This window comes from Coregonus lavaretus (assembly GCF_964263955.1).
Source record: "Coregonus lavaretus genome assembly, contig: HAP1_SCAFFOLD_694, whole genome shotgun sequence".
NCBI lineage: Eukaryota > Metazoa > Chordata > Actinopteri > Salmoniformes > Salmonidae > Coregonus > Coregonus lavaretus.
The window spans coordinates 91,289-106,461 of record NW_028160776.1 but is presented as its reverse complement, the minus strand read 5'-3'; the positions used below and the strand labels follow the sequence as shown (position 1 = coordinate 106,461).

Here is a 15,173-nt window from a genome sequence, read left to right as displayed (position 1 = left end):
TGGTGGAAGAGTGGGGTAACATCTCACAGCAAGAACTGGCAAATCTGGTGCAGTCCATGAGGAGGAGATGCACTGCAGTACTTAATGCAGCTGGTGGCCACACCAGATACTGACTGTTACTTTTGATTTTGACCCCCCCTTTGTTCAGGGACACATTATAAAATTTCACGTCTGTGGAACTTGTTCAGTTTATGTATCTTATGTTCATACAAATATTTACACATGTTAAGTTTGCTGAAAATAAACGCAGTTGACAGTGAGAGGACGTTTCTTTTTTTTGCTGAGTTTACATTTATATGCATGCCAGCAAAGCCACAACACAACTCTAAACAATACATTAATTGCACTATAACGGTGACAAACGGTGACCACAAACTGTTAGGGCCTCCATAAAGCTGTCCCAACAGCAGAGTCCCAACAGCAGAGTCCCAACAGCAGAGTCCCAACACCTTACCACCGCTACACCTGGCTATCAGTGGAGCCTTGTCTGGCAGCGAAACAGTTCATTCAGCCTCATTTACTGCCTTTAAAAAACATAGCTGATATGGCTGACTTGCTTAATCAAATGTGGTTTCTACTGACAATTGAGATGTACAAACTATGGCATAAGGAGACGACGAGCGGATAAGAGGCAATCCGTAATTTAGATTAAGACATTAATGAGCGAGCTAGGACGGACGTAGTCAATATAACTATTTGTTCAGCCCTTTTGAAAGGTACAGCGACAGAATTCAGAACATGGGCCGTTCTTACAGTGTTCTCCCTGTACATCAAGTCAGAACCGTAGGATAAATAAAGGGGGCATATAAGCAGACAATGAAAGCTCTTTCAATATTAGATGATTACATTTCTCTAAAACAGGCTATAGACTACAGTGGGGGAGTATTTAGTCAGCCACCAATGGTCCAAGTTCTCCCACTTAAAAAGATGAGAGGCCTGTAATTTTCATCATAGGTACACGTCAACTATGACAGACAAAATGAGCATTTTTTTCCTCCAGAAAATCACATTGTAGGATTTTTAATGAATTTATTTGCAAATTATGGTGGAAAATAAGTATTTGGTCACCTACAAACAAGCAAGATTTCTGGCTCTCACAGACCTGTAACTTCTTCTTTAAGAGTCTCCTCTGCCCTCCACTCGTTACCTGTATTAATGGCACCTGTTTGAACTTGTTATCAGTATAAAAGACACCTGTCCACAACCGCAAACAGTCATACTCCAAACTCCACTATGGCCAAGACCAAAGAGCTGTCAAAGGACACCAGAAACAAAATTGTAGACCTGCACCAGGCTGGGAAGACTGAATCTGCAATAGGTAAGCAGCTTGGTTTGAAGAAATCAACTGTGGGAGCAATTATTAGGAAATGGAAGACATACAAGACCACTGATAATCTCCCTCGATCTGGGGCTCCACGCAAGATCTCACCCCGTGGGGTCAAAATGATCACAAGAACGGTGAGCAAAAATCCCAGAACCACACGGGGGGACCTAGTGAATGACCTGCAGAGAGCTGGGACCAAAGTAACAAAGCCTACCATCAGTAACACACTACGCCGCCAGGGACTCAAATCCTGCAGTGCCAGACGTGTCCCCCTGCTTAAGCCAGTACATGTCCAGGCCCGTCTGAAGTTTGCTAGAGTGCATTTGCATGATCCAGAAGAGGATTGGGAGAATGTCATATGGTCAGATGAAACCAAAATAGAACTTTTTGGTAAAACTCAACTCGTCGTGTTTGGAGGACAAAGAATGCTGAGTTGCATCCAAAGAACACCATACCTACTGTGAAGCATGGGGGTGGAAACATCATGCTTTGGGGCTGTTTTTCTGCAAAGGGACCAGGACGACTGATCCGTGTAAAGGAAAGAATGAATGGGGCCATGTATCGTGAGATTTTGAGTGAAAACCTCCTTCCATCAGCAAGGGCATTGAAGATGAAACGTGGCTGGGTCTTTCAGCATGACAATGATCCCAAACACACCGCCCGGGCAACGAAGGAGTGGCTTTGTAAGAAGCATTTCAAGGTCCTGGAATGGCCTAGCCAGTCTCCAGATCTCAACCCCATAGAAAATCTTTGGAGGGAGTTGAAAGTCTGTGTTGCCCAGCGACAGCCCCAAAACATCACTGCTCTAGAGGAGATCTGCATGGAGGAATGGGCCAAAATACCAGAAACAGTGTGTGAAAACCTTGTGAAGACTTACAGAAAACGTTTGACCTGTGTCATTGCCAACAAAGGGTATATAACAAAGTATTGAGAAACTTTTGTTATTGACCAAATACTTATTTTCCACCATAATTTGCAAATAAATTCATTAAAAATCCTACAATGTGATTTTCTGGATTTTTCCCCCTCATTTTGTCTTTCATAGTTGACGTGTACCTATGATGAAAATTACAGGCCTCTCTCATCTTTTTAAGTGGGAGAACTTGCACAATTGGTGGCTGACTAAATACTTATTTTCCCCACTGTACATGTGCACCACCAAGTCAGAACAGTAGGCTAAATTACGAGGGGAAAATTGACCAAATTATTAGGGGAGGCACATGGGCTACTAACTTAGTATTACTTTCTTAGCTACAGTATACATATCTCCCTGGCATATTACATCATTTATGCAGCAGCATACAATACATTTTTGTTCTGATGTGCTCACTTGAACAGGAAGGTGGCGCAGCGGTCCTTCGTGGGCAAATTTTGTCATCAAACTTTGTCATCAGTCTGGCATTCTCTGGATTTATGGTGCTTTCAAAACAACTGGGAACTCGGGGAAAAAAACAAGGTTGAATCATGATGACGTCAGTGATCTTCAGGTCGGCGCTCTAGAAAGAGGCCAGAGTTTCCGACTTGCAATTCCGAGTTGGGTGACTGTTCAAAATGTATTTTCCCAATCTGAGCTGGTTTTCTTGAACTCACTGAAGTCAGATTTCCCAGTTCCGAGTTTCCAGTTGTTTTGAGTGCGGCAGAAGTCATGCTGGATTGACAGGATGGCCAATGTTGAATGTTTATCCTGTTAAGCTTGGAAAAGAAACCCTTAAACCCAGACTTGGGACCACACATCCACTCCACTGAACAGCAGGCTAGTGACTGCTTTGCAATGCTTGCAGTTAGCCACTGATTCCTTCCAAACCATTCATTGATGAATTTGCGATTTCCAACTTGTTGTGTAATGTTTATGTCCAATGGCCGATGAGCACCAATACGTTTTATCTATAATTTCTCTTCATATGACAAGGATTAAAAAGGATTTGCCAGTAGATAGTCGACTTGATTCATGATGACTGCTAGCTAAGATTTTGAAAGTATGACGTTGACATGATCAGTCCAATCAAAGCTACTGTAGATATGTGATTTTACGTCATTTTATCTGTGGCCAATGACCTTGAGCCTTCTTGGATGGGCACTTCTAATGTAACTCTATGGCAGCACCCAAGGGGCTTGAATTTTCGAGCTCTACCCTTAGATTTGGCGGTGATGTAGTGTCCCCATGAGTGACAGAACACTGAGCCAATCACGGTGCAACTAGAGAACATTACCCAATCACGGCGCAACTAGAGAACATTACCAACCTTACGCTCCGTATTTTCCGCTGGCTGCCCCACCACCACAGAAAGCACTGAGCTAGGCTGAAACACCTGCATTTTGGAGCTGCCTTACTCAAGAAAGCAAAAAAGAGACCAAGTTTGTATGCAGCTTTATTAACTCAATGATTTTGTAAATATTTTTTTTTACATTGTTTGCAAAACAGGCACCCCCTACCCATATTTTTTATTTTTTGCTAAAAGGTGGGGCTCTGAATGACGGGTCGCCACCGTCTTCTTGCCACTGTAAGATACGCACGCTCTCACGGTGTACTTTAAGTTCCCAGTAGGCCAGAGTAGACTGATAGAGGACATAACAGTTTGTGGTTATAATTAGAATAAATCAATACAATAGAATGGTCCGCCCTGTTCTTCATTCACAATGGGTGATTATTATAATTATGCATTGTTCGCTTCACCTCGTTCATCAATGCTCCCCCATATTTTAGCCTACTTCATTTATTTAATCTGTTATTATATATGTGGAATTAGTTCCAGTATAATTTAGGTTCACTTTCGAGGCAATTATCAGGGTAATTTTCAACTGGGCATGGCATCTTCAACTATCGGGAGAAGAATGGGAGCCCTACTGTTGAGAAGAGGGGCAACGGGGCTGATGTCAATGTTGTGAACAGAGTGCCCCATGGTGGCGGTGGGGATATGGTATGGGCATGCATAAGCTACGGACAACGAACACAATTGCATTTTATCGATTTAAATTTGAATGCACAGAGATACTCCCGAGTGGCGCAGTGGTCTAAGGCACTGCGTCGCAGTGCTAGCTGTGCCACTAGAGATCCTGGTTCGAATCCAGGCTCTGTCGTAGCCAACCGCGACCGGGAGACGCATGGGGCGGCGCACAATTGGCCCAGCGTCGTCCAGGGTAAGGGAGGGAATGGTTGGCAGGGATGTAGCTCAGTTGGTAGAGCATGGCGTTTGCAACGCCAGGGTTGTGGGTTCGATTCCCATGGGGGGCCAGTATAAAAAAAAAATGATGTATGCACTCACTAACTGTAAGTCGCTCTGGATAAGAGCGTCTGCTAAATGACTAAAATGTAAAATGTAAATGTAAGATACCGTGACGAGATCCTGAGGCCCATTGTCGTGCCATTCATCCGCCGCCATCACCTCATGTTTCAGCATGATAATGCACAGAACATGTCGCAAGGATATGTACACAATTCCTGGAAGCTGAAAATGTCCCAGTTCTTCCATGGCCTGCATACTCACCAGACATGTCACCCATTACAGTCATGTGTGCATACATTTTTACGTATGGGTGGTCCCGGGGATCGAACCCACTACCCTGGCGTTACAAGCGCCATGCTCTACCAATTGAGCTACAGAGGACCACCCAGCATGTTTGGGATGCTCTGGATTTACGTGTACGACAGCGTGTTCCAGTTCCCCCCAATATCCAGCAACTTCGCACAGCCATTGAAGAGGAGTAGGACAACATTCCACACGCCACAATCAACAGCCTGATCAACTCTATGCAAAGGAGATGTCGCATTGCTTGAGGCAAATGTTGGTCACACCAGATACTGACTGGTTTTCTGATCCACGCCCCTACCTTTTTTAAAAAAGGTATCTGTGACCAACAGATGCATATCTGTATTCCCAGTCATGTGAAATCCATAGATTAGGGCCTAATGAATTTATTTCAATTGACTGAATTCCTTATATGAACTGCAACTCAGTAAAATCTTTGAAATTGTTGCACGTTGCGTTTATATTTGTGTTCAGTGTAGCATCGTTGTGTTAATATTTCCTTTTATTTTTAGCATTTATTTTCTTACTTTTGAACTCTGCATTGTTGGGAAAGGGCTAGTAAATGAGCATTTAACGATTAGGTCTCCCGAGTGGCGCAGTGGTCTAAGGCACTGCATCGCTGTGCCACTAGAGATCCTGGTTCGAATCCAGGCTCTGTCATAGCTGGCCGCGACTGGGAGACCCATGGGGCGGCGCACAATTGGCCCAGCGTCATCCAGGGTATGGGAGGGAATGGCCGGCAGGGATGTAGCTCAGTTGGTAGAGCATGGCGTTTGCAACGCCAGGGTTGTGGGTTCGTTTCCCACGGGGGGCCAGTATGAAAAAATATATATATAAAATAAAAATTATGTATGCACTCACTAACTGTAAGTCGCTCTGGATAAGAGCGTCTGCTAAATGACTAAAAATGTAAGTCTACACCTGTTGTATTTGGGACGTGACTAATAGAATGTTTTACATTTTAGTTATTTAGCAGAAGCTCTTATCCAGAGCGACTTACAGGAGCAATTAGGGTTAAGTGCCTTGCTCAAGGGCACAACGGCAGATTTTTCACCTAGTCGCCTCTGGGATTAGAACCAGCGACCTTTCGGGTACTGGCACAACGCTCTTAACCACTAAGCTACCTGCCGCCCTAGGTAGGTATATTATTTGGTTGTTATGTGGAGCAGCTCACCAAAGACCGACAGCGGTAGGAAAGATGTTCCAAGTTATGTCTACCAGTAAATGCAAAGCCAAGAATGGGTTTGCAAACCAAATAAAAAAGTTCAAAGTCTTGGTTGAATATTTGTGATGTGCAATTCAGTCATCGTTGAATAGCCAACCTTGAAAATCTGACATTTCCTCTAGGCTCTTTGGTGCTTGAAAAGCCCTTGACATTATGGTAGCCGATTTAGAAGTTCTACTGCTCCAATATAATTATTCTGTGATTTAATTGCTGATCAGTTTCCATGAGATGTAGCCGCTTTGGTTTGCTTCCCGACGTTTTCAATTGAAGGGTCTGTTGCATGTGCAGCTACGAGCGAGACAACATCGAAATGTTGTCGTCTTCAACCTGGTTAATCCATACAAAGCGTTCCATTACAAAGTGAACCCAGTTTTTGGTCGCTTTCTCATTTTAAAACATGATACAATAACCCCTCGACAACTCTTCAACATCTCAAATAGAGAGACTGACTAGCTACCACATGGACAGACGTCATTAGTGCGTTTGTATCGGGAGCATCCAATCTATTTATTCAGGCAATGTTCACATTATTTCAGAATGCACAAATCATTTGAATGTCAAGGCACAATGCCATTGGATAGGCCTATATAAAACCTAAGTCAGATCTTGACCGGGGCCTGTATTATTTTCCAATCGGGCCAGTAGCTTTCAGTTGGCACTAGCCCGGTGTGCCACTGGCGACTTCATCTGAATGTCGATGAGCATCTCAGAATTGAAGTGCTGATCTAGGATCAGGACCCCCTGTCCATTCATTATGATCTGGTCCTAGATCAGCAGGTTTATGAATATGGGGCCAGCTCGGTAGAGGGCCCTGTCCATTCATTATGATCTGGTCCTAGATCAGCAGGTTTATGAATATGGGGCCAGCTCGGTAGAGAGGGCCCTGTCCATTCATTATGATCTGGTCCTAGATCAGCAGGTTTATGAATATGGGGCCAGCTCGGTAGAGAGGGCCCTGTCCATTCATTATGATCTGGTCCTAGATCAGCAGGTTTATGAATACGGGGCCAGCTCGGTAGAGAGGGCCCTGTCCATTCATTATGATCTGGTCCTAGATCAGTAGGTTTATGAATATGGGGCCAGCTGTGTCTGGTGGTAGAGATGTAATCTTTGGACAGAAGAGATTAAATTAAATACAATTTATTCTTCAGTGTGAAACAAACAGGGAAGATCTGATACAGATAAGAAACTAACTTCAACAGAAACATGACAATGAGGCTGATTATTATTTACATTCAAAACTAGATTCAACGAGTGTAAGAGTATAATAATGATAGTAACTCCATTCACTTCCCCTCTAATGTAAGAGATATGACGATAACTCCCTCCAGCCAATGCTTTAAGTTGTTTAGTTGGGTTGAACGAGAACAAAACGAGTAGAGGCAGGTAGAGAATTGACAAAGATGACAATAAAGAACATATTTGGAATCTGACAGTGATGTCATCAGTCATGTGTGTGTTTCCCTGACGACGCGGCTGCGGTTGCCGTGGAGCTGAGCCAGCAGGGTTCTGAAGCCGCCGCTCCTCTTCCTGGGCTCCTCCTCCTGTGGGGGCGTGGCCTCCTCCTGGGCCAGGGTTTCCATGGTAACAGAGGAGGGGGACACCTGGAAGGTGAGGACCCTGCGTGTACGCGCCAGCCCGCTGTCATCACCGTTCTCCTGCTGGTCACAACATACACAACAGAGATTTAACTCTAACCACTAGGGATGGGGGTTTGAAATCATTTCACTATCCGAATAGTATCATGAATTTGAGTCAGATATCCAGAATACATTTTTAACCTGAGCACTGCTGCGCGAGGAAAGGCTGGTGCTCTACTGCTGCGGAGGTGACGGTGAGATGGGAGCGAGTAGATGGAGGCAGAGAGAAGCTACTCGGCTACAGCCAAGACTACCTTGTAGCAGCCACAATGGGCTGGAGTAGCCTAGAGTAGAGAAGCTAGCTAGTCAGCTATATAGCCTAGAGACTAGAGAAGCTAGCTAGTCAGCTATATATCTTAGAGACTAGAGAAGCTAGCTAGTCAGCTATATAGCCTAGAGAAGCTAGCTAGGCTAGTCAGCTATATAGCCTAGAGACTAGAGAAGCTAGCTAGACTAGTCAGCCATATAGCCTAGAGAAGCTAGCTAGACTAGTCAGCCATATAGCCTAGAGACTAGAGAAGCTAGCTAGACTAGTCAGCCATATAGCCTAGAGAAGCTAGCTAGACTAGTCAGCTATATAGCCTAGAGTAGAGAAGCTAGACTAGTCAGCCATATAGCCTAGAGACTAGAGAAGCTATCTAGGCTAGTCAGCTATATAGCCTAGAGTAGAGAAGCTAGGCTAGTCAGCTATATAGCCTAGAGACTAGAGAAGCTAGCTAGGCTAGTCAGCCATATAGCCTAGAGAAGCTAGCTAGGCTAGTCAGCTATATAGCCTAGAGACTAGAGAAGCTATCTAGGCTAGTCAGCCATATAGCCTAGAGAAGCTAGCTAGGCTAGTCAGCTATATAGCCTAGAGAAGCTAGCTAGGCTAGTCAGCTATATAGCCTAGAGACTAGAGAAGCTATCTAGGCTAGTCAGCCATATAGCCTAGAGAAGCTAGCTAGGCTAGTCAGCTATATAGCCTAGAGAAGCTAGCTAGGCTAGTCAGCTATATAGCCTAGAGACTAGAGAAGCTAGCTAGGCTAGTCAGCTATATAGCCTAGAGAAGCTAGCTAGGCTAGTCAGCTATATAGCCTAGAGTAGAGAAGCTATCTAGGCTAGTCAGCTATATAGCCTAGAGAAGCTAGCTAGTCAGCTATATAGCCTAGAGACTAGAGAAGCTAGCTAGGCTAGTCAGCTATATAGCCTAGAGAAGCTAGCTAGGCTAGTCAGCTATATAGCTAGCTAGGCTAATTGAGGCCACATTGTGCTTTCTCCACAAAACCATTCAGGTAACACAGCAGCCTACCTGTTGGCGCTCGTTGTAGCCTACTTCTCATTTCGATAACTTCATTTAATTCCATCTTGCGTTGCCTTAGTGAACGGTCACTCCACTAGAGCCTCTTTGCTGCTTTGATTGGCCAACATACAGTGAGGGGAAAAAAGTATTTGATCCCCTGCTGATTTTGTAAGTTTGCCCACTGACAAAGAAATGATCAGTCTATAATTTTAATAGTAGGTTTATTTGAACAGTGAGAGACAGAATAACAACAAAAAAATTCAGAAAAACGTATGTCAAAAATGTTATAAATTGATTTGCATTTTAATGAGGGAAATAAGTATTTGACCCCCTCTCAATCAGAAAGACTTCTGGCTCCCAGGTGTCTTTTATACAGGTAAAGAGCTGAGATTAGGAGCACACTCTTAAAGGTAGTGCTCCTAATCTCAGCCTGTTATCTGTATAAAAGACACCTGTCCAAAGAAGCAATCAATCAATCAGATTCCAAACTCTCCACCATGGCCAAGACCAAAGAGCTCTCCAAGGATGTCAGGGACAAGATTGTAGACCTACACAAGGCTGGAATGGGCTACAAGACCATCGCCAAGCAGCTTGGTGAGAAGGTGACAACAGTTGGTGCGATTATTCGCAAATGGAAGAAACACAAAAGAACTGTCAATCTCCCTTGGCCTGGGGCTCCATGCAAGATCTCACCTCGTGGAGTTGCAATGATCATGAGAACGGTGAGCAAAAATCCCAGAACCACACAGGGGGACCTAGTGAATGACCTGCAGAGAGCTGGGACCAAAGTAACAAAGCCTACCATCAGTAACACACTACGCCGCCAGGGACTCAAATCCTGCAGTGCCAGACGTGTCCCCCTGCTTAAGCCAGTACATGTCCAGGCCCGTCTGAAGTTTGCTAGAGTGCATTTGGATGATCCAGAAGAGGATTGGGAGAATGTCATATGGTCAGATGAAACCAAAATAGAACTTTTTGGTAAAAACTCAACTCGTCGTGTTTGGAGGACAAAGAATGCTGAGTTGCATCCAAAGAACACCATACCTACTGTGAAGCCTGGGGGTGGAAACATCATGCTTTGGGGCTGTTTTTCTGCAAAGGGACCAGGACGACTGATCCGTGTAAAGGAAAGAATGAATGGGGCCATGTATCGTGAGATTTTGAGTGAAAACCTCCTTCCATCAGCAAGGGCATTGAAGATGAAACGTGGCTGGGTCTTTCAGCATGACAATGATCCCAAACACACCGCCCAGGCAACGAAGGAGTGGCTTCGTAAGAAGCATTTCAAGGTCCTGGAGTGGCCTAGCCAGTCTCCAGATCTCAACCCAATAGAAAATCTTTGGAGGGAGTTGAAAGTCCGTGTTGCCCAGCGACAGCCCCAAAACATCACTGCTCTAGAGGAGATCTGCATGGAGGAATGGGCCAAAATACCAGCAACAGTGTGTGAAAACCTTGTGAAGACTTACAGAAAACGTTTGACCTGTGTCATTGCCAACAAAGGGTATATAACAAAGTATTGAGAAACTTTTGTTATTGACCAAATACTTATTTTCCACCATAATTTGCAAATAAATTCATTAAAAATCCTACAATGTGATTTTCTGGATTATTTTTCTCATTTTGTCTGTCATAGTTGACGTGTACCTATGATGAAAATTACAGGCCTCTCTCATCTTTTTAAGTGGGAGAACTTGCACAATTGGTGGCTGACTAAATACTTTTTTCCCCCACTGTATGCAAGCCCGTCTGAAGTTTGCCAATGAACATCTGACTGATTCAGAGGAGAACTGGGTGAAAATGTGTTGTGGTCAGATGAGACCAAAATCGAGCTCTTTGGCATCAACTCAACTCGCCGTGTTTGGAGGAGGAGGAATGCTGCCTATGACCCCAAGAACACCATCCCCACCGTCAAACATGGAGGTGGAAACATTATGCTTTGGGTGTGTTTTTCTGCTGAGGGGACAGGACAACTTCACTGCATCAAAGGGACGATGGACGGGGCCATGTACCGTCAAATCTTGGGTGAGAACCTCCTTCCCTCAGCCAGGGCATTGAAAATGGGTCGTGGATGGGTATTCCACTATGACAATGACCCAAAACACATGACCAAGGCAACAAAGGAGTGGCTCAAGAAGAAGCACATTAAGGTCCTGGAGTGGCCTAGCCAGTCTCCAGACCTTAATCCCATAGAAAATCTGTGGCGCTGAAGGTTTGAGTTGCCAAACGTCAGCCTCAAAACCTTAATGAGAAGATCTGCAAAGAGGAGTGGGACAAAATCCCTCCTGAGATGTGTGCAAACCTGGTGGTCAACTACAAGAAACGTCTGACCTCTGTGATTGCCAACAAGGGTTTTGCCACCAAGTACTAAGTCATGTTTTGCAGAGGCGTCAAATACTTACTTCCCTCATTAAAATGCAAATCAATTTATAACATTTTTTACATGCGTTTTTCTGTACAAAATCAGCAGGGGCTCAAATACTTTTTTCCCTCACTGTAAACAACAAGCTACTTGGTGAAGGCTACCGGTCTTTTTATGGGGTGCACCTCATAACTACATTGAAAAGTTTGTGGTTTTATTAACTTAATAATTTGAAATGTCATTGTATATCCCTGTATGCAACAATGTCACATGGATATTATAATTTAATTTAGAAAAAGCCAGCGTTAAAAAGGCCTATACATTTGATTTTTTCACAGCAGCGCAAGACAGAACTTTGTGGAATAACGCAAATCTGGGCTACCTACCACCTCTCCATCAGGACCGCTGCTATGGAGACCGCTGCTATGGAGACCGCTGCTATGGAGACCGCTGCTATGGAGACCACTGCTATGGAGACCACTGCTATGGAGACCACTGCGATTGAGACCACTGCGATTGAGACTGTTGCTTTGGACGCATGTTCCCGCCCTCTGACGACGACCTCTGGACCTCTTCTTTCTCTTCCTCCCTCTGCTCACAGCCTGCCTCTCATATCTCCTCAGGTTCCTACACACAATGTGTTTGTTACTTCAGTGTGTGAGTGAGTGTGTGTGTGTTACCTCAGTGTGTGAGTGTGTGTGTGTGTGTTACCTCAGTGTGTGAGTGTGTGTGTTACCTCAGTGTGTGAGTGTGTGTGTGTGTGTTACCTCAGTGTGTGAGTGTGTGTGTGTGTGTTACCTCAGTGTGTGAGTGAGTGTGTTACCTCAGTGTGTGAGTGTGTGTGTGTGTGTTACCTCAGTGTGTGAGTGTGTGTGTTACCTCAGTGTGTGAGTGTGTGTGTGTGTGTTACCTCAGTGTGTGAGTGTGTGTGTGTGTGTTACCTCAGTGTGTGAGTGAGTGTGTTACCTCAGTGTGTGAGTGTGTGTGTGTGTGTTACCTCAGTGTGTGAGTGAGTGTGTGTGTGTTACCTCAGTGTGTGAGTGTGTGTGTGTGTGTTACCTCAGTGTGTGAGTGTGTGTGTGTGTGTTACCTCAGTGTGTGAGTGTGTGTGTGTGTGTTACCTCAGTGTGTGAGTGAGTGTGTGTGTGTTACCCCAGTGTGTGAGTGAGTGTGTGTGTTACCTCAGTGTGTGAGTGAGTGTGTGTGTGTGTGTTACCCCAGTGTGTGAGTATGTTACCTCTGTAGGAAGATGTGTGGTCTGGAGCAGGCTGGCTGTTCTCCTCCAGTCTGCTCTCTGTGTCTGATCCGGCCCAGATGGATCCACAGCCTCCTGACAACAACAGTACTGTGGGTTACACACATACACACACACACACTATTATATCTCTCTCTCTTACCCTTTAACGTTCTGTGGTCTTCTAGGTGTCCACTTCTTCATGAGAACCCATTGGTCACATGACAAGGAAGTGGGATCTGATAGACCAATCAGAGAGAAGGGCTGTTAGAATCAGAGATCTGCACCTGCTCAGTGAGTCAGTAGGTTTGTTTTGCTAGGCAACACTTCTCTGACAGGGTGTGTGTGTGTGTGTGTGTTCACCGTCGTCTGTTAGTGTGTCCAGCGGAGTGTGTCCTCTCCTCTTGGCTTCTCTGTGAAGTCTCTGACAGGTCAAACACAGACCAGGGGGAGGAGTTAGTGGAGTGGCCTGAACCATGAAGGAGGGGCCAGAGGCAATGCTGTCCACTGAGCAGCAGGATTCAGCGTCTGACTCTACGCCCCTTTCCGTCTGCCCTGTCACCTTTCCACCAATCACAGCCTTCCCCTGGCTGACTGACAGCTCTAGCGGTGATGACCCACATCCTGAGACACTGCGGTTTCCATGGTAATGGTCAATCAGGTCATGATCCGTGGCCTCGTCTGAGATCACGATGCTGGAGTCAGAAGAGTCCCATCCCGGCCCTGCCCCCTCACCCTTCCCTTGCCGCCCACTACTCCTCATCCCCGGCTGGGCAGCAGGATCACTGGGGGCCCAGGCTTCAGAGGCCTTGTTGGAGGCTGAGCGACTCAGTCTGGATGGACCCATGGAGCTTCCCCACCTCACACAATACTGCAGATTCACCTGCAACACAGGGAGAGCATTACACACACAAACCCTGCAGATTCACCTGCAACACAGGGAGATCACACCCCCTTGCTCTGGACCAGAACAACAAGGTCTGAAGGAGAAGTAGCTAGATAGCTAGTACCCATTTCAGACAGAATATGTGGTATATTACCTGTATAAAATATAAGGCAATGTTTCTATGAGCCCCTTTCAAACAGACCCTTATTTACCACTGTCTTGCAGGTGTACCCCTTTATATATATCAGTGGGTAACTAGCAGATTGGAAGGGTGGTGTTCTTAAGGTAACTGTCCAGTGTTTCCAGATTTCTATGAAATATTACCTATTTTTGAACTTTTCCTGTTGAAAAGTGACATCCCAGGTATAAATACTGTAAAGTACACACACTAAAGGGTAAAACAAATTTGTTGAGTAAAATAGTGTTTTTTAGACATGTGCAAACTTCAAGCAGTAAGGCTTTCAAGGTGTTGAGGATCAATGAAGAGGTACTGTACCCACATGTACATATTACCTCAATTACCTCGACTAACCGGTGCCCCTGCACATTGACTCTGTACCGGTACCCACTGTATATAACCTCCCTACTGTTATTTTATTTTACAGCTGCTCTTTAATTATTTGCTTTATTTTTTACTTAACACTTTTTTTATTTTCTTAACTGCATTGTTGGTTAAGGGCTTGTAAGTAAGCATTTTACTGTAATGTCTACACCTGTTGTATTCGTCGCATTTGACAAATTCAATTTGATACTTGAGCTGTCATGACTTACCTGGACCACCTATTCAGATGTGCCTTTTGTTAAGTAAATCGGGTGTTAAATGAGGTGAAAAGGAGACTGGAGTGTCACTTTAATGATGTGCCTTTAGCTGCCTACCCTGATGTAACCACCTGTCTCATCTCCTTGACTTCCTTGGTCTGTCGAATACTGAGACCTGTGAATAAAAGGACCAGCAGTTAGCTGCCTAGCTAGCTAGCTAGCCCCACTAACGTTACTTCTGTCTGTTGTAGCTAACATGCTGCTAGTTAGCTAAGGCAAATGACTGTACTCAAATCTGACCAGCTAGCTACAACAAATGCCCGAGCCACACCTAATTCTCTGCCTGGGCCGGGTACAATGCAACTATAAACCTCAAAGCTATACAGTAGCTAGCTACGTCGTTTGTTAGCTAACTTTTCCCGTTGTGTTTATGTTAGCTAGCGGCTTCAAAACAGTACCGTAGCCGGCTAACGTTACTTACTGAGTCTCGAAATGTTCATAGTGTATCCGTTTTGAAAGAATCATGGTCGTTGTCTCCTGCCTTTTTAGCTTGCTAACTACTGTAGCTAGATGTATGAAAGTAACGGACGGCAGATGTCGGTTTGGCCTTGGCCACAACAACTCACCCAAAGCTCCCTTCAAACTTCAGCGCGTGTGGGTTGTTCGCCAACGAACGGTTCTTTTTTTGAACGGAACTTTTTGGTGAACATCAAGAACCGAATAGCATTGGTGAAAGAGCCGTTCATTCGACTCCTTGATTTGCAAACTACTGCTTTTTGAGCTACATTTTTTTTTTTCTTCCTGCAGATAAATTACAACATAGTTATCTAAAGTGGGTGAATCCTCACTGCAGAAACAATAAACAGTGGCGAGAGCGTGTCAATCTGGTCCACTCTGATCTTTTTCAGTGCATAATAAAAACGTAATTTTTTTTGCAGGC

General features: G+C 44.8%; 1 protein-coding gene across 9 annotated transcripts; it reads right to left on the bottom strand.

Moving 5' to 3' along the window:
• Positions 1-7,202: 7,202 nt before the first annotated feature.
• Positions 7,203-14,931, bottom strand: LOC311121445 (uncharacterized protein). Of its 9 annotated transcripts, none has more exons than XM_084195936.1 (7): positions 14,860-14,903; positions 14,246-14,408; positions 12,952-13,471; positions 12,752-12,827; positions 12,592-12,684; positions 11,741-11,981; positions 7,203-7,737 (listed from the first exon to the last, which is right to left on the bottom strand). In XM_084195936.1, exons 3-7 carry the CDS (start codon positions 13,433-13,435, stop codon positions 7,525-7,527), a joined length of 1,107 nt encoding a protein of 368 aa, XP_084052062.1. In that variant the 5' UTR covers positions 13,436-13,471; positions 14,246-14,408; positions 14,860-14,903; the 3' UTR covers positions 7,203-7,524. The 9 variants fall into 9 exon arrangements, with proteins under 9 accessions (XP_084052062.1, XP_084052061.1, XP_084052057.1 ...); XM_084195935.1 differs by having other exon boundaries at positions 14,715-14,889; XM_084195931.1 differs by having other exon boundaries at positions 14,351-14,408; positions 14,715-14,889.
• Positions 14,932-15,173: the final 242 nt, after the last annotated feature.